We start from the raw sequence: 27,997 nt of genomic DNA, 5'->3' as shown, positions 1-27,997 counted from the left end.
TCTAATGCCCTTCTTTCTTTGGAATGGCTCCCCTTGGGTGAGCAGCTCAGGAGCCCATGGAAGGAGCAGATAAAACGTGGCTGTGCCCCAGTTCCTTTGCCCAAAACAATGGTTTTGGACAATAAACAATCCCCTTTACATTATGTAAACTCTTTGTGAAAAACCTCTGTTCTGGTTTAGTCTCAACAATTTATGCAAAGGTGTAGCTTCCCTGTGAGCTTTCCCTGTCTTGGCATAACACCATCCATGGGAGCACTGTGGTAGATGATGTTCCTAGAGACTCAAATAATCCCCATGTTTTAACAGCAAAATTTTAACCTCAGCAGTAACATAGCGTTAGAGACAGAGGGGAGAGACCTCTACACCATGCATGTGCTGTTAAGGCACACAGGCCCAGAAAAGCAGGCTGCTGGTGGCCTCTGGGCAGCTCCTTGTGGCATGTCCCCTCCTGCAAGAGTGCATTCCCCTCAGAGACAACATCCTTCAACCCAAAGCACTTGTGGGCAGGGGGTGCAGAGTGGGTGACAATTGATGGCTGGGGCATCACTTCCTGCTGCTTCTGGGCTCAGCACCCTTGGTCAGACCGACCATCCCCATCCTGTTGTCCCTTCACAGGGAGCTCCTGGCTGCCTGCTGCCAGAGGCCATGGCTCTGCCTCTGGCTGCCCTGGTTTGTGAGTGAGGAGAAGCAGGACAGAGGAGCCACAGAGGAGAGTGGGTTGTTGGTGCTGCAGTGCTTGGGTGGACTGTGCCCCGAGGACACTCTCATCTTGGGGAGTGTCTGACATTGCCTTGATTGAGTGGGTCAAGTGGTCCATGGAATAAGAGTTGATCCTAGCCTCAGGATGTCAGTCCATCTCTGCAGTCACTCCTCACTTTCCATTTGTATTTCCAGGCTTGTATTGTATTCCCTTGAAAGAAGCTTTCTGGGAAAACACAGCAATTCCCACACATCATGCTGCCACAGTTTAGGGCACGATCTGCAATTTTAAGTGTGCTCAAAATCTGTGTACTGCAGAGAGTCTTGCCTTCAGGTCTGGCACTTTGACATCTAATTTCCTTCCACAGAGAAATCTAGGGAAATGGTTTTTGTTAGAGACAGGCTTGGTGGAAAAATGCTGATGAAGTGAAACATAAACATATTGTGTTGGAATTTTCATGGGAAAATATTGCTGAAGGGTTTCAGCACGCCTGGAATTCTTCTCTGAGTAATGACCCTCTTACTGCATCTTGTATTCATATACTGTGCAGCTATAACATTCCAAATGAAACATTTTAACTTCAGCTGATTAAAAACTAAGGTCAAAATGGAATGTGTATAAAGCCTCTCAATTTTCAGCTTTATTCACAAGCTGGGAAAACACTGTATTTTGCAACCTCAGTATTTCCTACTGGAAGCAGCTCAAATGTGTGACCACTGCTGGAATTTCTGTTTCTCTTTCCAAATGAAATGTATTTATTTCCTCCTCTCTATTGTTACTAATGAATCAAACGGCTTTGTGATAACATGCTGGCGGAATTAAGCACTGATAAAAGAGCCAGAACAACATAACATTTACTTGGTTTCCAAGCAGGAAACTAGTGGAATTTTACTATCATGAAAATGTAGAAAATCTTGGAAGAAACTTCAGGCATTAAACCTAGAAATATGAATTAATATATTTGAAACAGTCTAGATGATGTGTGGAAAAATAACACCTTAAATTTATACCCCTGAAATCATTGTTGCATACTGCATGGTTTTGAATCAATACAGCTTGTAATGATTAATACAAACTGTCCTCAGCTGATGAAAATCCTCAAGTTTTTGATTTAATCTTTATAATAATGGAATGGAGAATTAAACCCAGTTTTCGATTCTCTTGCAAGAAGGGCGTGGTAAGGACATCATTTCAACTCCCCTCCAAGTTCTCACAGCAGTGTAGGAACTTAAAAAAAAAAAGATAAATCTATTTTAAATACAAGCTCCTGGATTTAAAGGATTCTTTCTGTGGAGGAATTTTTTCTGTGGTTTATGGTCAGAACCTTTAGCAGCCCAGTATAGACCTCATGCCAAGCATACACCTCCTTTTTCTTCACTTGTGGTTATTGGCTGGTGAACTGATCCATATGTGTGCATACATGTAATCACACACACACATATGGTGGATTGCTGCAATGTTATGCCATTTATATCCATGTGTGTGTATATAAATTTAAAATAATACATAATAGTGTACATAGTTGCTGGAATATTGCACATTCCAGAAAGCTGAGATTGCTCATATCTCCTCTGAGTGGTGTTACTAAAACATGGAAACCAACACCCATTCTCTGGGTCTTTACATCCCTGGTGGCTGGCACTAGGCTTGTTGGGAGGTGAGGGAAATCTTGGCCCCTTGGAAGATGTGATCTTCCTACCGAAGAAAAATTCAGGTGCAGCCTGGGCCCATGTGAGGTAGGTGGAAAAGTATGTGTGCTTCATAGAAATTATTACTAATCAACTCCCTTAAACTGGTAGGATTGTCATCAAGATAACTGGCAGTACCGGAATATTTTAGTTATTTAGAAAATTACAAAAATCCCCCTGGCTTTCCCCCAGTGCTTGTGGTTAGATTATGTATGAGGTTTTTGACATTATTTACCCAGAAGAGGGAAGATTGCATAAGAGGGCTGGAAGCCTATAAAAGTGTCCTCACTTGGCACAGACAGGAACCAGGTTAGACTTTTTTAAAGGGAGCTGAAGCTTGTAGCTGCACAGAAAAAAAAATAAATCAGAAGAAGAGAGAACTTCTCTAGGAGATAGACACTAAGATTACTTTGCATAGAACTTCTTCCCATGTTTTCTTCAGATAGTATTCCCAGTTGGACAGAAAACACCTGAATCTGATTGGATCATGAGGAAGACAAAGCATTCCTGGGCAGCCTTTGTGGGAGGAGGCAACAAGAAGGGCGAGAAAATGGCTGGGGAAAATGCAAGAATACTGCCTAAGGCCACACATGAGGAGAGAAAGAAGCAGGACATGAAGAGGAAAGCAACATTGAAAACCTTGGCAGGCAAATTACTGAAGACTGTGGTTGGTGGGAAGGAGATGGTGGAGAAGGTTGGTGCTGAGGATGTGACAGGGAATTTGCTGAAGAGGCCAACCAGTAGGAAAGGAGTGGAGAGAGGGATGCCTGCAGGTAACCTTGAAGTTATCTCTGGGTTCAGGCCTGGATCTTCTCTGCCCCTCCCATCCCACAGGCTCTTATTTATCATCAGCTTCTGGAATAGATGCTTTCCACTCTCCTCCTCCCCATCCTTCGCCTGAATTCTTGTCCCTTCCGAACCCTACACTAACTACTCTGGACAGTTCTGTATTTCACTTTTTATTTGCCTCACAGATGTTTCTCTTTACTCTTCTTATTTTTACTGGTAAGACTACTGATGTGTCTTGTGAGAAAGACGATGTATGTGTGACCAACACCCCATCTGTAAGACTGGGCTGTTCATCCACAGATGGGAGGGGGAGGTGGGTTGCACACAGACTGGTTGTGCCAATTAAACATTTCCCACGTGTTGTATGTATCGAGGCAGGACAGGTGCAGCTTGTAGACCCCTCCTGAATAATTTGCCAATTGCTTTGCTGAACATCCTTGCATCCACCCTTCTCCATTTCATGTCATGTTCCTCCCTCCAGTACTGTTCAATTTAATTCTTACTTCACATATGAAATGTTTTCATAGAGGAAAGGTAGGAAGGATATTGGCAAAACACAGTGGAAGTTCATACTCCTTTCATTCTTCACTCTACATCCAAAGTTGTATCCTGAATTATTTAAGTTCCACTGCTTCTGGCTTTACTTAATTTTCCCTGCATTCTCATCAAGTTCGATTTGTCCTCTGGGCTCTGCTCCAGATACCTCTGGACAAACCTTAACCCTTCGTTGCTCAGCCTTGTAATCTATAAAACACATGGGAAAAAACCCTACAGCTCTGTGTATCTGTTGTGAGAGTACATTTAACTCTTGTTGGTTGGCTGGATGTGCTAGGTAAGATACATTGGAAACAAGCAGCACTGAAAATCTTTCCAAGGGGGCTTGCAGCACTTTGGTCCTGCCAGGGTTTCTGTAGAGGAGGCAGAGAATTCCTTCCAGGCTTGACCTTCAGCTTTTGGCTTGTTCAGAAGATGTCCTTTCTTTAATGTTTTATTCTGGACAGAAGATACATTTCTTAAGGAAAGACTGAAATTAATGAACCTTCATTGCTCACATGATGAGGTCTCTGGAATGATGGGAGAAAGCTTCAGACTAATCTGCAGGCCTGGTTAACCTGGACAAGAAAGGATGAAAGAATATTAGAAATGGAAAAGTGCTTTGCCTGAGGAAACTGATAGATGCTAGTGCTAGACCTTAACTGGGCTGATCTTGAGTAGATCCTGAGGAATTTTGGAATACATGTAAACAAGATACTTCATAACTTGCATATTAAAGTTATGGTCCTATAGACTCATAAACAAACATCAAATTGTGTTCTTATTCTGTTGCAGAGGAAACCATCTGCAGATTCATTGAGCAAGGAAAATTTTTGGAAGCTTGTGAACAAATTCATAATCTGGAGCATTCTGGAAAGGATGGTATGAAAAAGTCTGAATCACTTTATGTGCTGCTGGCTGAACAAATGTGGACTGTAGTGGGAGAAGCACTCGGTGGAAGTGACAGGATGCTCCTGGAGCCATTGCAGTCAGTGGGGGAATCACTGAAGTGGGAGAAGCAGAAGGAAGCAGAGTGGCTTGGTAATGGCCTAGAGACAGAGTCTGTTTCCACCTGGAGCCCAAACTTCTGGAGAAAAGATCTGGAGGAAAAGCTAATGCAATACATGACCGCGCAGATCCCCCTGTTTGGTTCCTCTGCTAACACAGATGAGACTGCACTAAACCAGCACCTGAATCATCTGGAAACAATATTTCTCCCCAGCCTGGAGCACAGGAGTGATATCTTCAAGGAAGCAGGATTGCTCATCACCTATGCCCGCTGCTGTCATGCCTCTTTGTGTTCTCACCTTGCCACACTTACTGACAGTAACTGTTTCAGTTTCAGCCAAAGTCTTTTAATTTATGAATGGAGCATTAAAATGTACAAAAGGTACGTCTGAGGGACTTTTTTCCTACATTTTTTCTATATCTTTATTTTTTGTTTCTGAGAACAGTACCTGCTTCCTGATAACACAGCGATGATCAAGACTCTAGCTGAGTTTAGGTTTGCCTACTGCCTCTTTTATCTTCTGTGCTCTCAGAACCAGAACCTTTTTTCATTGCAGTACTTCCTCTTTCTAAATCCTTAATACCAGATTCAGGGGTTTACCTGAGTTGGGCAGGAATTTTTCTGCTGGACTCCTGTTAGACATGCACAGTTTTCTGCTTTATTGAACAATTTCTTTCCTTGCATCAAGCCTTTTTTAACAACGTTCATAATACTCCAATTACCTCCGAGTAATTTTCCCTGGCCTTTATGTCAGCATGGTGCTCTATGAATTTCTCTTATTCTGCCCTTGGTTCTCCCACTGCTTTATCTGGTTTGTGGTTTTCCCATTTGTTTCTGTATTTCCTTCATTAGAGTTCAGGAAAAACATGTAGCAGATCATTAAATTCCTGCCCAAGTTTGGGGAAACAGATATGGCTTTCCCTCTGAAGGAAAAGAGGGAAAAAAAGACACATCTAGGACACTTTGGCCCAATGTGAATTCAAAGCCTGTGTGTGTCATCAAAGCCTGAAACTTTCCTGTGATTTCATTTTTTTTTATGGTGGGAAAGGCATTTGATTCTCTGTGTCTGTGATTTAATTGCTACTTGGCAGCTCCAAACTACTTATGCCCTAGTAGTTCTCAGTCTATTTGGATTATTTGATTGCTTTCATCCAAGCCTATGGCTTCTCTGTTCTTTGTATGAATTACACCTATAAATGTTTAATTAGCTCATAAGCAGTTCATCAGGTGGGCTCTTCCCCCAGTCAGCTCCTGAAGGAGGGAAGCAGTGTGGTGGGTACACACTGGCCATCATTGGGAACATGGTAAATGTGGTCAGGAGGCATCCCTTTTACTGCTGCTTTTAAAATGGTAAAACTTTGGAGTAATGGATTGATGAAACATTGAAAACTTTAAAAAATTGGAGATGAAAAATTATGTAATTTAATTATATAAAGAGAAGTCAAATATAGAAAAAGATGTATTATATAAATGCAGAATTCCTTCAAGAAAAAAACCCCAAACAAGTAAGACTTGACTGTATTGGTCAGATGGCAGTGAAAAAAGTGGAAAAGAGAAGAGATGCCAGACTTCAGCATTTGATTTTTCCTCTCTAAATACAGTTACAACCTGTATGAAAGCTCATGCATAGGTGCAGTTGTCTTGGTATATAGCTGCTTCTTATTCCATTCAAAAAGAATATGTGACACTTGCAAAATTGTGCATTCATGCAAGTGTGCTTGGGAGACTGTCCCCAAACTTAAGAAGGAATTGAGTAGCAGCAGTGAGGAAGGGGAGAGGGGAACAACAAGCAAAGACCTTAACTTGGGCAGCAAATGTAGGAAGAAGGAAAAGAAGCAGCACAAAAGAAAAGCTGGCAAAAGGCCATTGTAAAGATATCTTCTGTGCTGTGGCTGCCCAAACATGGCAAACACTGCTGGGTTCTTGCAGAGTGCCCTGTTTGCTTAGTGTGGTGCCAAGCAGGGCAATGCTGTGGACCCGCAGGAAGCTGCCCCTCTGGCTGAGCTCTTGTTTCTGTACACAGTGGCAGCCAAGCATGTGTGAGACCAGGGCACATCCCCCAGCACAGCCTTTCCCTTGGTGCACAGTGCCTCGTGTGGATTCTTTTGAAGACTGAGGAAAAATTACTTGCAATCGCACGGGTAAGAACTCGTGAGTTTTACCCCAATCTGCCTGTTTTATTCCCACAGTTTTCAATTAAGGGCTGCCCTTGTTAAATAGCCAGCTCTGCTCAGGTATGTGTGAGTCCCAAGGTCTCCATCTTGACTGAGTTTCATTGCAGAGCCCAGGTGTGAAGAGCCATGATTGTCTGCTGCCAAAGGGAGGCTGTCCTGTCCTTGCTCCTTAGCAAGGAAATGCTGGTACATTTGCAGATCTCTCTTCATCCCATTGCTGTATGTTCAGAGAGCTCCAATCTGCTCTGCTCAGAAGCTCATTTATCTGGAGGAAAGGGACACTATAGGTGAAACCCACTTCCTTATTGAAGGCCATTTCAAAATGTTGTTAATCTTCTCTCCGTCTGTTAATGATCCATTGTGTGCAACAATTGGGGTTTTCTTACAGCTCCCTTGCCTCAGCTGTGCAGGATATTGAGGCTGCTAAGTTTGTCTGTGTGTGGACCCCTCACAGTCCTTTGCAGACTGTTGGACTGACACTGCTGACGTTGGAGCAAAGATTATTTCCAGAGCTCAGCACAAGAAAACATGCAGCTGGTGGCCACCCAGCAGCCCACCAGCACAGGTGACCCCAGCCCTGCGGCTGCTGTATCTCTTTCTTTTCTCAGCAACAGTCCCTCTTTTAAGAATTCTGTTCAGACATGTGGAATACAAATGAAGCAGGGAAGATGTGTTGTAGCAACGGGGAGTTCCAGAGGAAACCACATTATTTGGAAAACTCAGCGGGGCCTCTTTTATTCAGCTAAAGCTGAAATGCAACAGCAGGAGTTACCACAGTCAGCTCTCTTGCTTTTCATTTCCACCAGACCCTGGGGAGCAGAAAATGGGAAATTTTGTGGCAAACTGCTGAATCATCCCAAGGAAAGTTCTCTAAATTGCAGAGATTTTCCTCAAGAATTACTCCCTGAAGGAGAACATGAAGGTAGTAACAAACATGGGAGTAGAAGTGCCAGTTGGTGACAATATACTTAAAGCCTACTGATTTCAGTGTTTAAGTATCTTAATGGGTTGTTTTTAATCATTACCCTGGGGAAGACCATGTGGTCTTAAGCTCTTTTTTTAGCATTTGTTTCAATGAAGGAAGTGACTTAACTCAGGGTAGTGCCACTGAGGTTATCCTAGAGCAAGTCACTGAGTCATTGACAAACCCTCAAAGATGCTGACTAACAGTGATGGGAATTTGAACCTTTTTTTATTTCCCTCTAATGTAATAGCTGAAGAATGCTTTTGCTTAACCATGGGCTTTCTGTTTTCCTGCTACGCCATGTGCTGAGCAGGCTCACCTCAATCTGGCAGTGGTTATGAACTTTTGTGCTGTGCTGCCCCGAGTTTTCATGCTACCTTGGATCCTGAAGCATCACAGGTCTATGTGGCGCTGAGTTGTATAGAAAGAACAGAGCTGGAAGTGCTGGACAGAGTATCACAGCATTGCGCCTGCTAGCTTCAAACCTGGCAGCTTGGGAACAGCTCCAGATTCAAGATAATGAGCTTAAGTGGACATAAGCTGACCCCATATGGAAAAATTATGGATGTCTCTTTAGCTCAGTGGCACAGCTTATGAAACCTGCTTTATCCCTCTGTTTCTACTTCTAGGGTCATTCAGCCCTTCACTATGCTAATATACAGGAAGTTGTTATTGGGCAAATATCCTGCTGCTGTCTCTTAAAAATTGTCATATATTATTGTGACTAAATCACATGGTGTGTGTTTTGCCACTTCAATGGATGACTAAATTTTTCAGAATGAGAAGAACCTGACCAGAGTAAGCCATGGTCTGCTTTGTTTATGAATACCTGGCTTATCACTAGGTGTGGTAGCCTGATATCTGTGCAAACTAAAACCACTTTAAACAGAAATGAGTGGTGAGAACTGTGAGCATGTCTGAAGGCACTGAGAGCCCAGATGCCACGCAGGGTTCAAAACCACTTTGAAACTCCAATGTGGGGTACTCGGTCAGCTCTGCATGCAGGCAGCATTCCCCTCACTCTGGACACACCTGGGGCAAGGGAGCTTTGTGCCTTTGAGATTACAAAATTGTTGAACAGAAAACGCTGATGCGTTTCTGATTGGGTTGCCAGTCTCTCACCTCTGCCCTTGCTGTACTGGAGGATTTTACAAGAGTTCAATGTAGTCATTCCAGTGTGATGCTAGGGCTCATTCTCATACTCATTTACACTGACCTGCAAAGGATCACTTGGGTCTGTGTCTTCTCCCCACCACCCCTCTGTTTTTCAAATGAGAAGTGTGTTCTGCAGTCAACACAGGTGTACTGACCACCCATGGATCTGAAGCCTCGCAACATCTTGGTCAGACTGAAGAAACAAGTAGTAAACTGGGTCTGTTTATTACAGTAGAAGTTTTGGTCCTCTCCACACTGGAGCTTTAGTGCCTGATGTGCTGGTATCACTACAAGAGCTACAGACAAGCAAACTGTTTCTAATTCAGACACATCATCTGATCCAAAACAACTAAGTGCTGTCCTCAACAAGTTATTAATTGCCTTGCAGTTCCCCACTAATCTGTGCTTTGTCCCATTGTGGGGGGCAGGCTTGAAGTGTTTGTTCAACTCAGCTGGGATGTGCTATCTCAGCACATCATGCTCACACAATTGCTCACAGTCAGGTGATGGCACTTGTGAGGAAAGAAGATTTTCTGGATTGTTTACAACTGCTTATTTGTCTTTGATTAACACTTTTCAGTGAATATGGGAGAGCAGTTGCTTTGAATATACTTTTGATGAAATTCTTCAGCTGACAGCCACAAATTTCCTAATTTATTAGCCAGAAGAGAACAAAGACCAAAATGGGAGATTGGACTTTACATTCCTTGGAGGAAGATTCAGAAATGAAAGAATAAGTAAGCAAGCCAGACTTTTGAGTTTAAAGCTTCTATAAAGGTCAGATCATGTCTTAAGTAACAAGCCCCTTCTCTGCAGTGCTAATTTTGTTTTTACAGCCATTCAAACTAGCATAAGCCAGCCAAGTCTTGGGAAATTTCCCATTATCCAGCCTCATGGGGCCCATCTCACCATGACAGTAGCTCTGAACACTAACCCGGCTCCTCTTTGCAGTCACAAGTCCCTGGCTCAAGCAAGGGAATGGTTTTAATTAATGCTGGCTGGTTTCTGTGGGCACTGGTTGGAGAGAGGAAGGGTGGAAAATCTCAGCTACAGTAGCTGGCAGCATGGAGATGTGTCTAAGCATTGTTTTGCTGTGTGGGTGCCTTCATTTGAGCTAAACTAACTAGGGAAGACTGTAGATAACCCAAGCTGACACTGGGATGAAAGAAAGCTGCAAATCATTTAAACTCAAACAAACAGTGTAGAACAAAACAGAATAATGTTATTAGGTCAGCTGGAAAATAGCCAGGCTTTGGGTTAAATGAGACAGCCAAAAAATGGAGGCAGAAATTCATCTAGTCCAAATGGATAATGAGAGTCTGGGAAACCTAACTTGTTATGAATGCCATTGTATCTTAACTGTACTGTTTAATTTTCTTTTATCATTTAGAAGGAAGTAGGGGAAGCGCTGAAAGAAGCCTTTGATATTGGGAAACCCCCTTGTGCAGATGCTGCAGTCATTGAGGTAAACTGGGAGGAACTGAAAAGCTCCCATACTTTGGGGCAGTCGTGTTTTTGTCCACAAGTATGTGGTATTTGGCAAGACCCAGTTATGCATGTCTCAGTCTAAGCTCAATGTGTTAAAAGCCTGCAAGCTGGCTGCCATACTTAAGCTGTGTCTGTTTGCTCCCAAACCTGTTTTTGTCCTGGGCATACACAAAGAAAAAAAACAACCTGACTAAACTAAGGATAAGCTTGAGCTGATTCAAGCTGAAGCTGCATTTTCATACAAGCTCCTGGATCTTTACATAACCTTTTGGAAAGTTGTGGTGTGTGTTACCCAGTCTACTCTGTGTGAGCTCTACAGAGCACTTTTATAAAAGCAGAGAGAGCTGCTGAGCCGTGGCAGGGCCCCATGGCTGGCAGTGCAAAATGCAGGCAGGCTGCTCCCTGCTTGTCCCTGCTGAGGCTGCTGCCCTGGTGGGTCAGGCTGTGTGGGGGATTCTGCAGCGCACAGCAAAGGCGAGTGCTCCAAGGGCATTGCAGGAGCACACCCTGCTGATTTGTGAGCAGCATATACTGTGGGCAGAGGGTGTTTGGATCAAGACCTGCAGAAGGATTAAAATAAATCCTGGAGTTTACATGTGGGCTCAAATGATGCTGGAGATCAGGAGCAGGCTGTGGGTTGTCATGACTGCATCTTTATTCTCTGCTTCTACCACCCCAGTGACAGTCCCATTTCAGGTCATGATAGGGGGAAGTAGCTCCATGGGACTCTGGGATGGCAGACAACCTCAGGCATTAGAAGCATCACAGATCAACAGAAGCTGGTTTTCCTTGTGAGGATAGAGCTTTAGTTGGCAAGCACTGGCTTTTCTGGCCCATCTCAGACCCAGGCACCAAATGATGAGCTCACAACAGGGGCTGTTTCCTCCTTGTCTTGCCCTGGACCTGCTGGAGCAATGGAGCAGTGATGTGCCCAGTGAGGTACCTGTGCTAGAGTGACTTTTAGCTACCAAGATGGTTTTTTTGTCCTGCTCCTGGCTCACAGTGGAAAGTTTTCCAACAGGAACTAGGACAAGGCATGCTTTGAATCCCATAGTTCTCATATCTGTAACATCTGTCCATGCTTCAGCATGAGTGGATTCACTCTGTTGTGTATACAACTGACAGGTTTGAATGCTCTGGGGTGGGTGATGGAAAAGCCTGGATTAATAGAAAAGCCTTATGAAATTACCACCTCCTCAATTTTCTCAGGCTGACACTTAAACTTCAGACAGAAAACGAACAAGGTGTCATGGAAACTCATCATCTGTGGTTTTCTGACACTTTGGGGTGGCGTATTTTATCCTGTCCCTTTGGGTGAACTTTTACATCTGTTATGAGCAGAGGAAAAACCCATTCATGATGTGAGTCACCCTTTGTCTCTGGCTCATGAGCACTGTGACGCCGCAGCATATGGGTCCATCTGTCTCCTTTTATCCATCTGGCTCTCCTCCCCTTGCAAGCTTTTGTTTCCACAGGGCAACTAATGGGCAGCATTAAGCTGCCACCTGCTCAAGCCTGCCCAATATGGGGTGAATTTTGAGCTGTCTGGCACAGCCCACCTCCTGCAGACACCTGGGCCACCCAGATGGGGTCAGTGGGGCAGGACATGTGCTATAGGGTTTAACACACAGAGCTGTCTCAGGTGTGAGTGGTGGTGTCTGGGAAGGTGATACCTGCCCATTTCAGGCCTCCCATGTACAGACCCTGACAGAGGTGCAGGGCACACAGCTAAGTCTGCATAACCTTCTTTTTAGTGGCTGCACCCAAATTTATCTGCAAGGTGAGTCAGGTTTATCTGCACAGGTGCTCCTGCAGATGGCAGGTGTATGTATGAGCTGAGCTACCAGGCTGGACATGGGCAGCAGGGAACATCTGCAGGGACAGGCTTTTACCCAAGCACAGCCCTACTGACCACAACAAAAACAGTTGTAGCAAAGGTGTAGGGTCAGGCATTACAGTCAGGCTGATGAAAAATACATTTATTTCCACGAGGACTCTAAAAACTGAAGCAGAAGTTGGTGCCTAGAGGGCAGAGGGATTTGCTGCAGGATGAGCAGTGGGATGTATCCTTGTTCCCTGCACAGGGAACAAATGGCTTTGGCCAGTTCTCCTCTCACACATTGAAATCCACAGATACTAACGGAGAAGACAGAGGCTGCCAGGCGAGTCAGCGAGAGCCTGAGTGAGAAGGTGGAAGCTGAGTGCCTGGAGGAGTGCCTGAGGTTCCTGGAGAGGTAGGAAGGATGCTGTTTTCCTCCTTGGCAACATTCATGCTCAAAAGAAAGAAATCCTGATGAAGCAGCTGGTGATACTGTGTTCATCTGGATCTTGATGGCTGTTTCTCATCAAGCTGTTACTGGAGAGACAGCACTTCACTGCTGTTTGTGTGCTCAGTATTTGTTGTTGGACTAAAGCTGAGGGAACAAAGTGCATCTGGAGTAGCTGGGACAGGATAAAGCCTTGGGGGGACTTCTGGAGAGGCTCAGACCTTAGACACACCTGGAAAGAAGGGCAGCCATGAACCAGTGCCCAGGTCTGGCCCTTCCTACCCTGGCTGTGCATCCCAGGCACAGTGCTTTCTGCTGGCTCTGTGGGAGGGTGGGGAGTTCTGCCCTGTCCTGGTACTCATAGGAGAATAAATGTCTGCTCATCTGGCCTCTCACCACTTCCTCCAACTCCCTTCATATTCTTTTTGTTCTTGGGTATTTCTCTCCCCGTGTATCTCCTGCAGCAAAACCAGGACTGCTGGTTGTAGGTAGTATTTTGGATGGAGATTTGACCTAAGATGCTTGGCCCTCCACATGATAAGAGGATGGAAATTGCTATAAAATTGAGTCTTTCAATTTTGTGAGACTGAGACTGACAAAGCAGTTCAGAGACCTTGTGTATTATTCATATACACTGAGACTTTGTTTTGCAGCTTTATCGGCAAAGCCTGAGTTGCTTCTCAGAAGGAAGTGTTGCAAATCAACCTCCTGCCTCTTGGTCCCTGATAGAGGTACCCAGGCAGCTCAAGGGCTCTCTCTGCTGTTCCTGTGTTTTCCTTCCTGACCAGCTGGGCAGGACAGAGACTGTCTTTGTTGTGCTGTAGATCCCACCTGGGGGATTGAATCTGTGAGATAAAAAGAAAATCACAGAAGATTTCTTCAGTTTGCTATTGCTGATAGATGTGTTATGGAGCATAAGGTTAGATTAAAAGTACTTCTTCCTGTTTTAATTTAGCTATGAAGATGAAGTAAGAAGCTTTCTCCAGCTTGACAGCTGCCCGAAGATCTGCAACAGCTTACGAGTCCTGGAGAATTGCTGTCTTCTCAGGTTAGAAAACAGAGCCTCATGACATGGGGAGCAAAACGAGTTTTCTGCTGTTCTCATCTCCTTCTGACTCTGGTATGAGGCCAACCTTGCCTCCAGCTGGATATGGTCATCCAACCCTGTGCACACCAGCCTCTAAGCATGGAGGAAGCCAGCTGCTGTTAGCAATACCCCTTCAGAGCTGCCCTGGCTGCCCAAGCAAGAGGGAGGTTAAGATGGGGGCTGGGACTGTGGCCAGGGCCACAGGGCTGTACTGCCACTTCTGGCCTGTTACCAGGCAGGTGCAGGGCCTGTAGCCATCTCCCCGTTCCTGCACTGAGCAGAAGGAAGGCAGCAGCTCTATGTCATGTGTGGGGACACTGCCCTGGCTAACCCCACTGTGGGTTGTGATGTTGTACCTTTCCCTGGCCTGATCGTCCTCCAGCAGGAAAGCCTCATAAAGGTTGTGCTGAGATGTGTGTGCTGGTGCACTTGGTAGTTGCAATCTTAAGTGCTTTGCTGAATGAAACCCCATGGAATATGCCAGGCTCTCCCTAGGGTTGCTAGGAAGGAGGAAAGCAATAAAGCACAGAAGGGTGGAGGAGTATGTTTGCACCTACGAGCTAATTTCAGAAGCACTTGCAGCAATGGAGAAAACAAGGTTGCTTCTCTTCTTCCTATGTAAAGTTATCCAGGGATCTCTGCAGTCAGCAAAATGCCAAAATCCAACATATGCACAGTGATTACTTGACATCAGAGCCTTGCGTTGAGCCTAGGTATCTGTTTTGTTTGTTGCATTTTCATGTTGCTGATGCTGTATCCTAGACTGAATACTTATGAGTTTCTTTTATGTAATCCTTTACAGCTTTACTGAGAATGAAGTTGTACACTGAGCCTTTCCAGAATGTAAATGTCTGGTTTCAAGCTGGTGATAATTTTAACCAGGATTTGCTGACTGGAAGATTGTTCTGATGGAAGATAATTGTTTGTCTTGTATTTGTATGTTGTCAAAGGCACACGGGATGCTCACCAATACTGTTTGTTGAGGCTGCTTCATGCTTACTTGATTTTGAAAATACTAGGATTTTTTACTGATCTGATCTTGCTAATGATGGGTACAAGTGGCATTTGCATGCACTGAGCTTTCATGCCCTTGTGGCAGTGTCTTAATGAGCACACAAATGCAGGTCACTGACCTAGCTTTGGACCTGGGCATGTGTCCATTCAACTACCCAGGTAGCTGTGTTGGTTACAGTAGAAGGAGTTTTGATCTGAGAGAATAGTGTGGTTTGATCTGATCAATACTTTCCATATTTATTTTTTTTTAACAGAACTGTCTGGCATAAGCTAACATATATTTGCAGTGTCAGCACTGAGCAGAATATTAAGGTAAATAGTTTTCTACACAGGATGGAAGATGACATTATGGAGCATTTTCTGCAGACCATCACTTCTAAAGTCAAGGTATGGAAGACCCATTTTAATTCTGACTATTTGCAGACCATATGGCTGGCATGCACTTCTCACTCTCATGTCTTGATTTGGAAAAGGTGAAGCCATTGTTCAGCCTTCAAGCCGAGTACTCTCCTCTGCCTTGTCAGAATCTGTACATGGACAGCTTCACCTTTTCCAGTTTGGGGACCCCAGTTTCACTGTTTGTAGTGTTTGCTGTTGTGCTGCTCAGACCCCAAAAGTTGAATTTCATCTGGTACTTATTCATTCCCAGCAGCTGGGCATCTTCCCAGTGCAGTGATAACTGACAGAGCCCAGGGCTCTGCTGGGTAGTCAGGATGTAGAGAAGGCTGACCAGAAATGTGTCCCTCCCTTGAGATGAGGTCCCCTCCCTTCACACTTTCTAGTATCAGCCTATTAGCCCAGATACCCTTCATCCTTGTGAAATACAGAAAAAACCCACAGAATTCCAGGCTCCTAACAGTGTGTGATCTTGTGCATTTTCCTGGGAAGCTCCCCTGAGCATCTTCAGCCTCATTGCACAGGCTCCCTCAAGCACGTTGGAGGCAGCAAAAGGCAAATGACAAGAGAAACTCTGGTTACACTGTGCAGCTTTGGTCTCCAGAGCTCATTGCCAGCCTGTCCCAAAGGCCTACACATCTGTGTGGGAACTGGGGGTGGTTCTGACAGAGCACAGGCAACCCTGGAGGGCAACAGGACACCTAGGGCTCAGGTTTTCAGTCTTCCATGTTTGGGCTTAAGAACTTAGTGCATCCTTCCTGAGTTGGAATTGTTTCTTTCTTTCTTTCTTTCATGTTTTGATTTTCATTGAAATAAAGGCACAGGATGCTGCTGTTTGTGGAGAAGTCTGTTTCCAAGGGCAGAAAGAGCAAAGGCACAATAATCTGTGTCTGTTGTTTGTGTGGTGTCTCTACATGTGCACCCTTTGACTCTGTCTGTTTCTTTTCCTCAGGGAACACTGAAGGACCACTTCAAAAAGTGTGACAGTGGTTTTGACCACATGCTTGAATCCTTAAATCAAAGCTTTTTGACCTTTGGGAAGAAAAAAACAGATACATATGAGGTAAGAAATAAGTAAGAAAGTGAGAACAAGATGTTACTCAGGAAATCATCTTACAAGAAAAATGAAGAGTGTTTTTTTCCAAGGGCATGTAGTGACAGGACAAGGGGGAATGCATTCAAACTAAAAGAGAGTAGGTTTATATTAGATTTTAGGAGGAAGTTCTTTGCTGTGGGAGTGGTGAGATGCTGGAAAAAGTTACCCAGAGAAGTTGTGGATGCCCCACCTCTGGAAGTGTTCAAGGCCATATTGTATAGGGTACTGAGTAACCTGTTCTGGTGGAAGGTGTACGTACTCATGGCACTAGATGATCTTTAAGGTCTCTTCCATCCCAAACCGTTCTGTTCTTTGAAATCACTAAAACTAGCAATCGAACCTTTGGATGCCACACTATTAGAACCTTAATCCAAACTGCAGTTTTCTCAGTTGTCAAATGGACTTTTAAATACCTAGTGGTCTCAGTCTAGTACCTCTATCCACCAGGGTTGAGTAGTGACAACTGGGACCTTTCTGTAATTTCAGCAGAGAAATCAACAAGTGAAGAAATGTGGAAACTAATGTACCTCCCAAATACAGAGGGGAATGCTGGGCTCCCTCCTCTCCTATCATTGCCCCAATACCATTATATTGGAAATCTTCTCAGCTTCTAATGTGCTTCAACCTTATTTGTAAAGACTATTGATCCCTTTGATGTAGAGTGGACACAGAAGGGTGAAAAGTCCAGGTTCTTAAAGGGCATGGTGTCACATGCAGAGGATTGGCAAACAACCTCACAAAGTACCCAAGTTTTTTCACCTTTACAGTAGCCTAAACAACTTGTCTAGGATCTTACCCTCTTCAGCAATGAGGTTGGTACCTGGGGAGCTCTCTCTTTTAGTGCAGGCTGGATTTGCTGCTGCTACATGTGCCATGTGTCCTCCTAAGCACAGGACTCCCAGGTTTGCAGTCTCTTTGTCAGTGATGATTTTAGTTAACATTTTGCAATATGGAAAAAAGTAATGGAAGAGAAAAAAAGTAGGATCTATTCTGCTGTTGTTCAAAGCCTGTCACTGGACATTATGTCACATTAGTGCTGGGGCAAGCAGCAGCTCAGTGCTGAAGCACTGTGCCAGAGCTCTCTGTCTCTTGCTTTGTCTGTTTTGGACAGAGCTGGGGATTTCCTGTACCTTTGGACTGCAGCCTAACCCTGCTCTGATTTCAATTGCTAACAAAATGTGGTTTCTGTGCAGCAGCCCACCCCCCATCAGAAACACTCACTGTTGCTGTTGGGCACTGCATAGCCTCTGCACTGGGCTTCCTCAGCAGGTAGTGGGAGCTAAGAGGTACACAGGGCCCTGTGTCAGGTGTGGATGCTCGAGGGGAGGCTGCATGTGACTTTGTAGCCCAAGCTCTCCCCAGGTGATGTATGTTAGCCAAGCCAAGTGTCACAGCAGCCTGGGAGTGTGAGTCACCTCTGGCTCAGCTAACTGGTTCTATTGCTTTTGATTTGATGTCTCCACACTTACCATCAAAGTTTATGTCATCCACATGCAGCTTGAAGTAGTAGAAATGTTAGATCAAACATTTTTAGTTAATACTTAAGCAAAGAAATGGGACAGCCATCTGCATGGGCAGAATATCTGCAGCCTGCCCTGGTACAGGTGTGGTCTGAACCTTGCCCAGTGCAAGGAGGTTAATCTGGGTATCTTTGTTCCGGAACAGGCCCTCATCAAGGCTGTCAATGCCATCATTATCACAGAATACATGCAGGCCCTCCTGACCACTCCCAGGAAACTATCTGCTATGCAGAGGAGGAGGATTGTCAACAAGATAGAAGAAGATCATAGGATGATGCAAACCATCTTTAAAGAGTGTTTAGTAAGTCTGTGATATGGTTACAGTTTTGCTCTCTGTCATCAAGAAGAATACCAGCAGAGGAAAAGACTGAAAGCAACAAAAAAGCTTTAGAGTTTTTACCACAGTGGTATCAAACTTCACCAAAATAACAGTCAGATGTGCTGACAGCCTTTCTGATCTGTCAGAAGATGTTAGTTCATGGTTTTGAAATGAGTGACTGAAGGAGGCAAGTTTCACACTGCTGCCACTGACACAAGAATTAGGCGTGCTCCTCTGAGCTGGTGAGACCGCTCCAAAGCTGCCAGCTCCCCCCATCAGGCCTCTGGTACATGGCATGGGGTGGCAACACTTTCCCTTGAGCCTCTGCAGTGGTGAACCAAACAGGCTGCTCCACATCTCCACCTGTTCTGTGGATCTCCACCTTGCTCTGTAAGGCTGCTCCTCCCTGGACATGGGAGGAGCATGTCCATCCTCCCATCCAGCCTCCTCCTTCCCCACAGGCCTTTCCCAGCCCCTCAGAGCTGGGATGATGGCTGCCTGAGCAATTTCCCTGTGCTCTGGCATTTCCTCATGGCAAAAACATGTTGATGCTGTTGTGGTTGCTGATGGTTGTGGGGAGGAACGAGTCTTCCTGCAGGGGTAAACACCTCACACCATTAGGAGGTGAAGGCGCATTGCAGAAAATTGGGTGTAAAAGCAGAGCCACACCTCTGAAGAAAACTTGTACAGAAGTGCTGGTTCTGATTTGCAGAAACAACTTCAGAAGCTTTAAAAAGCCTCACCTCATAATCTGGTGTAAATGGCATCTGCAGATGCCACCAGGCTGTCACATGAGTCCTTTGATTACCCAAGGACAAGGATTGCATTGGCAGCAGTGTCCCCTCCTTCAGCTGGTCCAGTTGGAGAATCACTGCCGTGCAACGTCCCTGGCATGGTTCATTGGCAGATGCAGGCTGAGAGTGCCCAGGCATCGTGCTTCATAAGGGGCTGGGCTGAGCAACACAGCAGTGCTTGCAAAGTCAGTCTGGTAACAGGACTCAGATGTGACAGCATACAAACCCCCTTGGCTACACTGGTTTTAATAATTACACAAATGCTGAGTCATTCTCTCAACTTGCCTATTTTAGTGCTAGGGACTGAATATCTATTTTCTCAGAGATGAGTCCCTTCCAAGCCATATGTCAGCAATTCTTACCTTGTCCAATGAATAAAATGAAATAAAAATTATCATCTGTTGGCTTCTCTAGAATCCTCTCAGACCCATTATAAGCAATGCATTAGTTTCATGGTGGAAGGCTGGAAGCTGCCAGCGCTATTAGCTGGAGATCCACCTCTCTTGGAATGACAAATCACAGATGAATTAACGCTTTCAGCAACTGGGACATGGGGAATAGCAGGAAGGTTCTCTAATCTTAACTCTGAAGTTTACCAGTAATGCTGTGCTCAGCACTGGCTTTGGATGTAATGTGCATGGAACAGTGTAAAGGAGATACAGGAAATCTAATTATCTATTAAAACCCCACTAAGCTTGTGTGAAAAAGGGCTGCATCTGGTTAGAACTGTTTCCCCAATGTCCCAATGTGTGCATTTTCTTACTTGATGTGAAAGCACCAAAAGCCTTGGAGGTGAAATGCACAAATGATTTGCAGGGAACAGTCTGCTCCTTAGTCATGGGGCTCACGGTTATGCATGTGAAATATGAACTCTGCTGCAGACTGAATTTATCGTGCAGTTGCTGCACAGGCTGCACCTGCTCCCTGCCCTGCTCTGCCCCCTCTTTCGGCTCTTCCTTCCCCTCTGTTCTCAAAACACATTAGGAAATACCTTGCTTCTCTCCTAAGAGCAGTATGTGTCAAAGGCCCTTAAACACTGCTGACAAAACACCTCCTTTTTTTCCCTTTAGCTGTTTACCTCTGACCTTGCCTGCCTATGTAAGTGCTTAACTAAATCTGACGCCTTCAAATTAATTAGCATTTTGTAATAGTGAGCTTGCCAAGTATGAAGCTGTACAGTACCAGTGCCTCAGGAGCTGAGTACAGCTTGTACACTGAGCAGAGCTAGACGTGTTGTGTGCTTGCAGTGTAGGGGGAGAGGGGGAAGGCTGTCTTCAAATATTATTATTATTTTAAATTCATGTTTAATGCAGAGGTGCTGCATGGAGAATGTGACCTGCTGTTTCTAACGCCCCCTGGAGATCAGGGGAACCTGGGTTTCTCCTGCCCTAGTTTGGCAGCCCATTCTCCAGGTTTGCCTTGTCACAGAATCTCTTTGACGTGGTGGCATCAATAATTCAAGGAAGCAATTTAATTGCATTACTGCACTGATGAAAAATGTGAGCAAGACCCGAAGCTCTCTCTTGGTGGTTCATCTGCATTGTGCTTCTCCAGCTCTGCTAAAAATGCTGTGTGTTTTTTGATGATACTTTTTTTCTCCTGTGTGCTCCAGATTAGAGGGAGTTGATCATATGCAACATCTACAAACCATGTCATGTGTTTTACACTGTCTGGCCCTGTTTCCCAGTTTTTCTCTATTAGAGGATCTCTGTCCCCTCATTCTCTCCCTAAGGTTGCTTTTCTGTCCCTGGGCTTGCTTTGAGGCAGCAGAAATGCCAGCATGTTTGGCCAACAAAGCTTGTTTTCACACAGGTCAAACACAGGCTGTACTTACCTCCAGAGGCAAACCACTTCCCACAGGGTAAAATGGCCCTGAAAGGACAGGTAATTTAGGGAAAAATGAGGGACATTTGCCAGCTTTGCCAAAGGAAGTGCAGGAGAGGATTCTGCATTGCTGAAGATGGTTGTCCAGCTACTCAGTAGTCTGTGACTACTCCCCAGGTTCTTTTCTGCTATCCAGGGGGAAAATCAGACTTCTATACATGCACAGACACTCCTGCAAAGCTCCTAACCCACACAGAGAGATCCCCAGTCTGACATGAGTCCGGCTTTTAATGTGCTGTGCTGTTTCCTCTGCCCTGAACACAACCTTGTTTCTCTCCCCAGGGTCCTGAAGCTGGTTCTCTCAAGGATCCCATAAAAGCAATTTTAGAACTTATTCAAACTTCTGATGCTGAGGGGATGAAAATAGCACTTCTGCCCATTCTGAAAGAATTTCCTGACCTCAGGTAATGTCTTTGATTGGTTTGACTTCTGTACTTTCTTACATGACTACTTGACACCAGAAGACCTACCTCTATATTAGTCCTGATACTTTTGCAGTGTGTTGGTCCAGGCCTAGTGACCCTTTGAATGTACTTGCTGGTGCCTGGTTTATATCTTTGCCAGACATGGACTGGTGAAGTTGATAGGTCCTTCTGTAAAGGTGGAGGATGGATGAAATTGCTGTAAACATAGCAGAAATACTTCGAAAAAGTACTACCTTAATGCAGAATTTACAGGCACATATGTGTCAAATGTAGGTTTCAAGAACATCCTTGGCTATTTCATAACTTCCAAATGCTTGGCTTCACTACACTTCACTAAACCTTCTATAACTATTTTCACAAATTTCTAGGTGCATTCAGCAATATACACTTACATTTTTTACAGGAAACTTAACAGAATTGAAACACAGCTTTTACTAGGAAGGAGAGATCTTAGCTAACTGCATTTTTTCCAAAGCCTGTGGCTTACTGCATCTATCTTTTGTACTGATGTGCTGTGCCTCTGTTTTTCCAGCTTAACATGATTGCAGTGTAGACTTCTCTGTCACAGGATACTGTGAAGGCCAAAAATGTAAATACCTTCAAACGTGGGGCAGACAATTTGTGGTAGATAATTACTTCAGTGCCTATTCAACATGACAGTCATGATATAAACTTGCAGCAAGGGAAGTTTCTAGATTTCTGTAGGAAGGACTATTGTACCTTTCCTTTTATTATTTTTCTTTGCTGTAGGCAAGGAAAAATAATAAAAAGAAAGACAAAGAGATTATGTTATGCTTCATCTGGTTTCTTCTTTTTTACTTTACTACTTTTGAAGGTGCGATTGAGCTAAAAAGCTGCTTATCTGATACAGCATAGCAATTATCTATGTATGTATGTATGTATGTATGTATGTATGTATGTATGTATCTATGTATGTATCTATGTATGTATCTATGTATGTATGTATCTATCTATCTATCTATCTATCTATTTATCTATATGTGTGTGTGTAGTACAGGAAGTGGGCATAGAAAGGTCTCACAAGACCCAGATCTCAGAGGAGGTCATCTTGGTGTGAGTGGATGCACAGTTCTTGATTACAACAGATTTCTGTTTTAAACTGTTTGGCTTGGATACATTTGGATTATATCCAATATGGCATATCCCCATGCAGCAGAAGAGTGCTCTGTAGAACATAAATCCTGTAACCTTCCACATGAACAATAATTAGCTCCATTTGAGGGGAGAAAATATATAAAAAATGCTTTCAAATGGTCATATGTAGACTTATATGAAACCTCTTATGACAGATACAGGTCTTTTTCTAAGAATAACCTGAGCTGAACATTTTCAACACTTCACAGGGATGCTGTGTAACCTGGGCTTGGGACCCATTAGCTCAGCCCCATCCCACACAGCTCTTGGGATATGGCCTCCCCCTTAGGTTGCCAGAGGGTGTCAAGAAGCAGATTCCAATCTTTGGTCTGGTCCAGCAAAACTGAGGGAAAGGAAACAAGATTTTTTTTTTTCTGACTCATTCACTTACCTGCCCTCTTGTCCTTTTGGAAAGGAAGGAACATCTGAGTGCAGTGCTGGACATCAAAGATGTGCTCAGCCGAGAGGACAAAGCTGCTCTCTTGAAGACATTTCATGATAATTGCAGGGAATCAGAAACAGAAGCAAACTTGCTTTTTGCAGATATAGAAGTAAAACCTAGAAAATATGGACTCTGTGGCTGCCTCTGCTGTTAGCAAAGGTGGGTATATGTGAGAGTGTGCTTGTGTGTAACATGTACCTGTACAGGTAGATACCCGTCTTACAGGGAGGTGGAGCTGTAGCTTCACGTCCCCAAGGTCCTCACTGCTCTATACACTGGCTCTACTTCCCTCTCTCTGCCTGCAGACTTCCACACTCTGGAGGCTGGTGCTGTAGGCAGTGCAGAGTGCTGAATGCTTAGATAAGTGATTCAGGTTACGGGAGGAACAAAGAAGAAGACTTTGGAAAGATGGTTCTTCTTCCCCATCTTTCACTGCTGTCTGTGTGTCCCTGCAGCAAGGTCTCTCTGCAGCATCCCCCCTTTCCAGCTCTTACCCTCTGCATGGGTATGCTCTCCCAGACAAAAGCTGTTGCCTCCTAGCAGGACAAGCCAAGGAGGATCCTCTCTGTGAACCTCCTGCTTCTCTGGTGCTGAGGAGGGGGATATGAGAGCCCCACCACTGCCCCCTCCATGACAGCTGCATTAATTAAACCAGGCTTGGTCCCATTTAGGTGACTGTGCTGTGCTACGAGAACCAGAGGCAAATGTGCCCAAGTGTCCTGGCAGCAGCAGCTGATGGTAGAAGGGAAGAGTGTTAAAATCAGAGGGATGACTGTCACTGTAAGGAGTTAAATCCAATAGTGAGAATTGCCAAAGCTCATTTGGAGCACTTGCCATTACCTTTCAGTCTCCCGAGGGACTCCTTTGTAGTCACAAATGGACATTTTTATTTTTTGGGAGGGATAAATTGCAGCAGATTTTGAAGTTAAGCAGTTCCTCATGGTTTTAAAATACTGTTTAGTGGAGAACATGCAGCTATTTTCTTCAATTTAAATGATTGACAGCTTCTTCTTAGTCAAAAGTTATCCAGCTCCAGCTCAGAGGTGGAGAATTTTGTCTAATGTTGGCCAGGTCAGAGCCCTCAGCTATCAGAAATAGTACCACTCAGTTAATAACTACAGATTGTCAGCAGTTACCTTCTGTTGCATAAGCTGACTAGACTGAGGTTGAGAAGCACAGTCCCTTTCCTCCTCCACTCCCAGGTGTCACCATTTATTTATAGTTACCCATGTTAGCAGATCAGGGATGAGGTATGCAGGACTCTGCCCTCCAGGCACAGGCATACAGGAGGCTGCCCTGGTAGCAGGGAGAGAAAGCAATTATAGAAACAATTAATAAGCACAAAAGCTTCTCCTTCTAATAAAAACGGATTCTGATATAACAAGACGGCTGTCAGCCACCCATGCTTATACTTGGCTTTAAAGAAATTACACATAGTATCACCTTTGCTTTAGTAAAGATATAGAGGAACATGCTTTTAAAGCATTGTGAGTCTCCTATTGGCTGAAATCCCCTGGGTAAATAGGCTCCCAAATCCCAGCAGACCCAGCTGAGTCTGCAGTGTGGTGGACACACACACATGCCTAGCACAGATTGGCGGCCTCACCTGAGTTCAGGGGTATCAGTAAAGGTGAAATCAGTTATGGGATGTGCCACCTTCCCCCTTCCATCCCAGCCCTTTGATTTTGCTGCGGTGCTCTGGGGTGTGATCTGTAGGCTCTCTGGGAATCAGCTGCTTCCTCCTAGCCAGGAACTCATTTCTCCCTCCTGTATATGGAGGTGGCAGGACTTTGGAAAAGCACTGGTTTTGGTTGTTTCATGTTAGCATGAAATGTCCTTCCAGAAGAGGAATGAGAAGGTTTGGCTGGGGAGGGCAGGCAGCAGCAGGGGTGCTGCCCATGGCTGTGGGCCCATGGACTGCTTAGCCAAGGAAGTGGAGGATCTCAGCAGGTAACACAATCAGCAGGTAAGTGTCGATACAAGACACTTCATTCATGCAAGAGTGCACAGGAGAGATGTTTCTGCTGTTTGACTCTTGCACATGTTCTGACGAGTGCTATTTAATTACCCAGCTTTTTTCTTGCCTTTCCTCAGGCCTGCTGGGAGAGACATGAGGCTTTGCTCCCCTGTGCCAGTGTCTGCAAGCTCCTTGAAATCTTCACATGCAGCTGGATGCACGGAGAAGCCTATCAGCCATGGAAGACAAAATTCCTGCATTTTTGCAGCAAAAACATGTGGGTCAAATCCGAATCTTATATGTAAAATCCAGGAGTAAGATGAATTGGATATGGTAGAAAGACATTTCTTCAAAACTTCCTAGAGATTGCCATGCAACTGAGTCCTGGTGGTTATTCTCAGGATGTGGCAAGTGTGGAGGAGGAAGGTTTCACCTCACCAAATTCCTCTCTGTTTCCATGCCTTGTTCCATGACATCTCTAAGGAAACCAAGGACTGCTGTACCACATGGTGCCCATCATTGCAACCTCACGAGGGATCCAAGACCTCTGTTAGGGAATATTGCCTGGCTGACTGTGCTGGCAATGCCTGCAGGTCTAGGCACCTCAATTTACCCCCCCAAAGCCTGACCTGGACCAGGAGGGTGCAGACAAAGCTGCCTTTTCCCTCTCTCATGAAGGCTGTGACTTGCTTTGAGGGCACCCTGCCATGGTGAGGTGTGGGATGGGGAGTTCTTCCTGTATGAGTTTTCCAGCTGGCTCAGGAGCATAGTCTTGCATTAATTTTTATACCTCAGTTACTGGAAATTTCCTCTTGGAGAGGGAGGGGAAATCCTCATGGGAAGCAGGCAGTAAAAGGAGCTATTTGTCCCAGCCTCTGGGGCAAGGTCTCTGCTAGTTTTCACATGTAAATGGGCAGTTACAAAGGAAAAACACTGACTTCTTCCTGGTTATCTATGGACTGGTCACAGCTGCCAAGCTGGATGTGGTTCAAGGCCCTCCTTTGCTATTGTGTGAATACAGGCCATTACTGCTCCTCTCTGACAACATAACTGAGCAAAAAACTCTACCTCAGATGGGCCAGTGTTTTTCTGAGCAGCCATTCCCTGTCGAGTCTGCTTCCCTAACAAGAGGGAAAGCCTGTGCAAAACCTGTCAGTGTGTCTAGCAGCAGACATGTCATGCCCTGATACCATCAGAAATGCAGACCCAGCTGTGCGCTGCCATGTTCTGCAGTGCTGTGCCATCACCCCAGGGGCACAGGTGCCCCATCCCAGAGCCCTGTGTGCAGATGGGGTCCTGGAGCTAGAAAGGAGCCAGGGCAGTTTTGTAATTATCATTAGCTTTGTTCTTGGTGCAGTGCTGAGTTGCTCCATCTCCAGAGAGTCCTCTGTGTGCTTTCAGGGCACCAGGAGACCTTGGTACTGCTACACTTCACCCCTAATGTCACTGAAGGGCAGTGAGAGCATGCCATGGCCTGCTTGCCCTTCCTGACTGCAAAGCTGCTCAAAAGGCCAGTGCTGGTGTCCCTAACATTTCGTAGCTGTCCACTGTGACTTCAGTGAGACCTTCCCTGTGATGTGGGAAGGCTGGGTAATCTGGGGGAGCCACAGCTTGGCTGGGTGGGTGTGGGTTGGGCTGCAGGGCTGGATGAACACCTGCCTTCTGAAGGTTGCCAGCCCTGCCAGGCACTCTGAGCCAGTCACCCATCCCTCCTGCTGAACTGCACATTTTTTTAAGGGTGTGGAGGGATATCAGACCTGAATGACAGACCCTATTGTGATGGCAGGGTCAGGGTCAGCCTCTGCCAATGGGGATTTCAAGCAACAAGCCTTCCAGAGAAAATAAATGAAACCTTCTCTGACATTTCCATCACTGTTGGGCTAAAAATAATCTGTCAGCATGCGGACAGCTCTGGCCATGCACATGTCAATGTCTGTGTGTGTCTGGTGTTTGACATCTGCAGCCAGACAAGGGTGCGTTCTGCTAGGAATCAGCAGCTGGGAGCCCTGAGGGACACCAGACTTGCCATTGCTGTGTGCAGATCAATGAGGTTTTGTAGCAGCAAGTTTTTGCACCATGTGTGAAGCATCCACTCATCAAGAGACCAAATAAAGACTTGACTCCATGAGGCTCAATGAAGTTCGTCAGAGACAGAGGGCTCAGGGATGTTGGCTGGGGGTGATGGGGAGAGGAAGCCTGGTGTGGGAGGGATGTCCTTGGGCACCCACGAGTCACCTGCAGAGAGCAGATGGTGTGTAGGGAGGCTCCAGGCAGCTCCCCAGGAGGGGAGGCACTGGCAAGGGAATGTTGGGTCACTCCCTAGGACAATCTGAGGTGATCAGGGAGGGGAGGGGAGGAGGGAGGATGAGGGGTTTTCCTTGTTTCATAGAATGGATGACAGATTTTAACCCACTCTGTTGTGTGACCTGAACTTCCCAAATGATCCAGCCTCCCTCCTCCTTTCTAGCTTTCACCCTAACCTGGGGTTAAAGCGCTTGTGTGGGATTTGTGCCACTCTCTGCAGAGGGCTGGGAAGCAGGGTCACACTCAGGATCCTCCTGCAGGATTACCTCATGGCCTTGGGATGTGGGCAGGGACAGCTCTGCCACTGCCACCAGCCTGCCAGCACCACCACGGAGCTGTGCTATGCATCTCCCATTTGGCCTTTCTTCCAGTGACTCCACCTCTGAGAGCAGGACAGGATCACTCAGAGGCTCCCTGCACAAAGTCCCTCTCGCATTCCCTTTGCACCCAAGGTTTCACTGGGATCTCCTTGCCACAAGGGTTGTGCCACTGTCATGCTCACCCATCAACTAGACACACCAGGCTTGGGATGTGGGCAGGAAGGAGTGACAAGCTGCTCTGGCTCTTCTGGAAGCCGTGCTCCATCACCTCTCCAGCTCTGCTCTGGGCAGAAGGGTTGTGTGATGAGCATCAATTTGTCACCCAAGTCCCCCACACTGCTCAGGGCCAGGGTTTGGCTGGCTGCTTTGAAATGCTGCTATAGGGCCTTGCCATGCACTCCCCTCAAGTGAGCTGCCATCTCCTTCAGGGCTTGATGCTGAGGGCAGTGGGAAGTAGATACTCCTTAATTATGCTGCAAGGTCTGAGGAAAGACCTGACATTTGGTGAGGTGCCAT

At 45.4% G+C, this 27,997-nt stretch overlaps 1 protein-coding gene across 3 annotated transcripts in view; it reads left to right on the top strand.

The window, feature by feature from the left end:
* LOC107206496 overlaps positions 1–26,992 on the top strand; it is a 49,223-nt gene extending 22,231 nt beyond the window's left edge. The window contains exons 3-14 of one of the 3 annotated variants that reach the window (XM_033515205.1): positions 2,831–3,161; positions 4,507–5,101; positions 6,744–6,861; positions 10,404–10,478; positions 12,635–12,735; positions 13,724–13,816; positions 15,124–15,256; positions 16,218–16,328; positions 18,027–18,182; positions 21,161–21,282; positions 22,874–23,059; positions 24,995–26,992. In XM_033515205.1, the coding sequence (XP_033371096.1) occupies positions 2,831–3,161; positions 4,507–5,101; positions 6,744–6,861; positions 10,404–10,478; positions 12,635–12,735; positions 13,724–13,816; positions 15,124–15,256; positions 16,218–16,328; positions 18,027–18,182; positions 21,161–21,282; positions 22,874–23,054 (2,016 nt within the window). In that variant the 3' untranslated portion in view covers positions 23,055–23,059; positions 24,995–26,992. The remainder of the gene's footprint in view (positions 1–2,830; positions 3,162–4,506; positions 5,102–6,743; positions 6,862–10,403; positions 10,479–12,634; positions 12,736–13,723; positions 13,817–15,123; positions 15,257–16,217; positions 16,329–18,026; positions 18,183–21,160; positions 21,283–22,873; positions 23,060–24,994) is intronic. The other 2 variants (XM_033515206.1, XM_033515207.1) reach the window with 2 other exon arrangements.
* Positions 26,993–27,997: the final 1,005 nt, after the last annotated feature.

The sequence above is a fragment of the Parus major genome, chromosome 5 (genome assembly GCF_001522545.3).
Source record: "Parus major isolate Abel chromosome 5, Parus_major1.1, whole genome shotgun sequence".
Lineage (NCBI taxonomy): Eukaryota > Metazoa > Chordata > Aves > Passeriformes > Paridae > Parus > Parus major.
The sequence above is the reverse complement of the archived record's forward strand: the minus strand, read 5'-3'. Positions and strand labels throughout refer to the sequence as shown.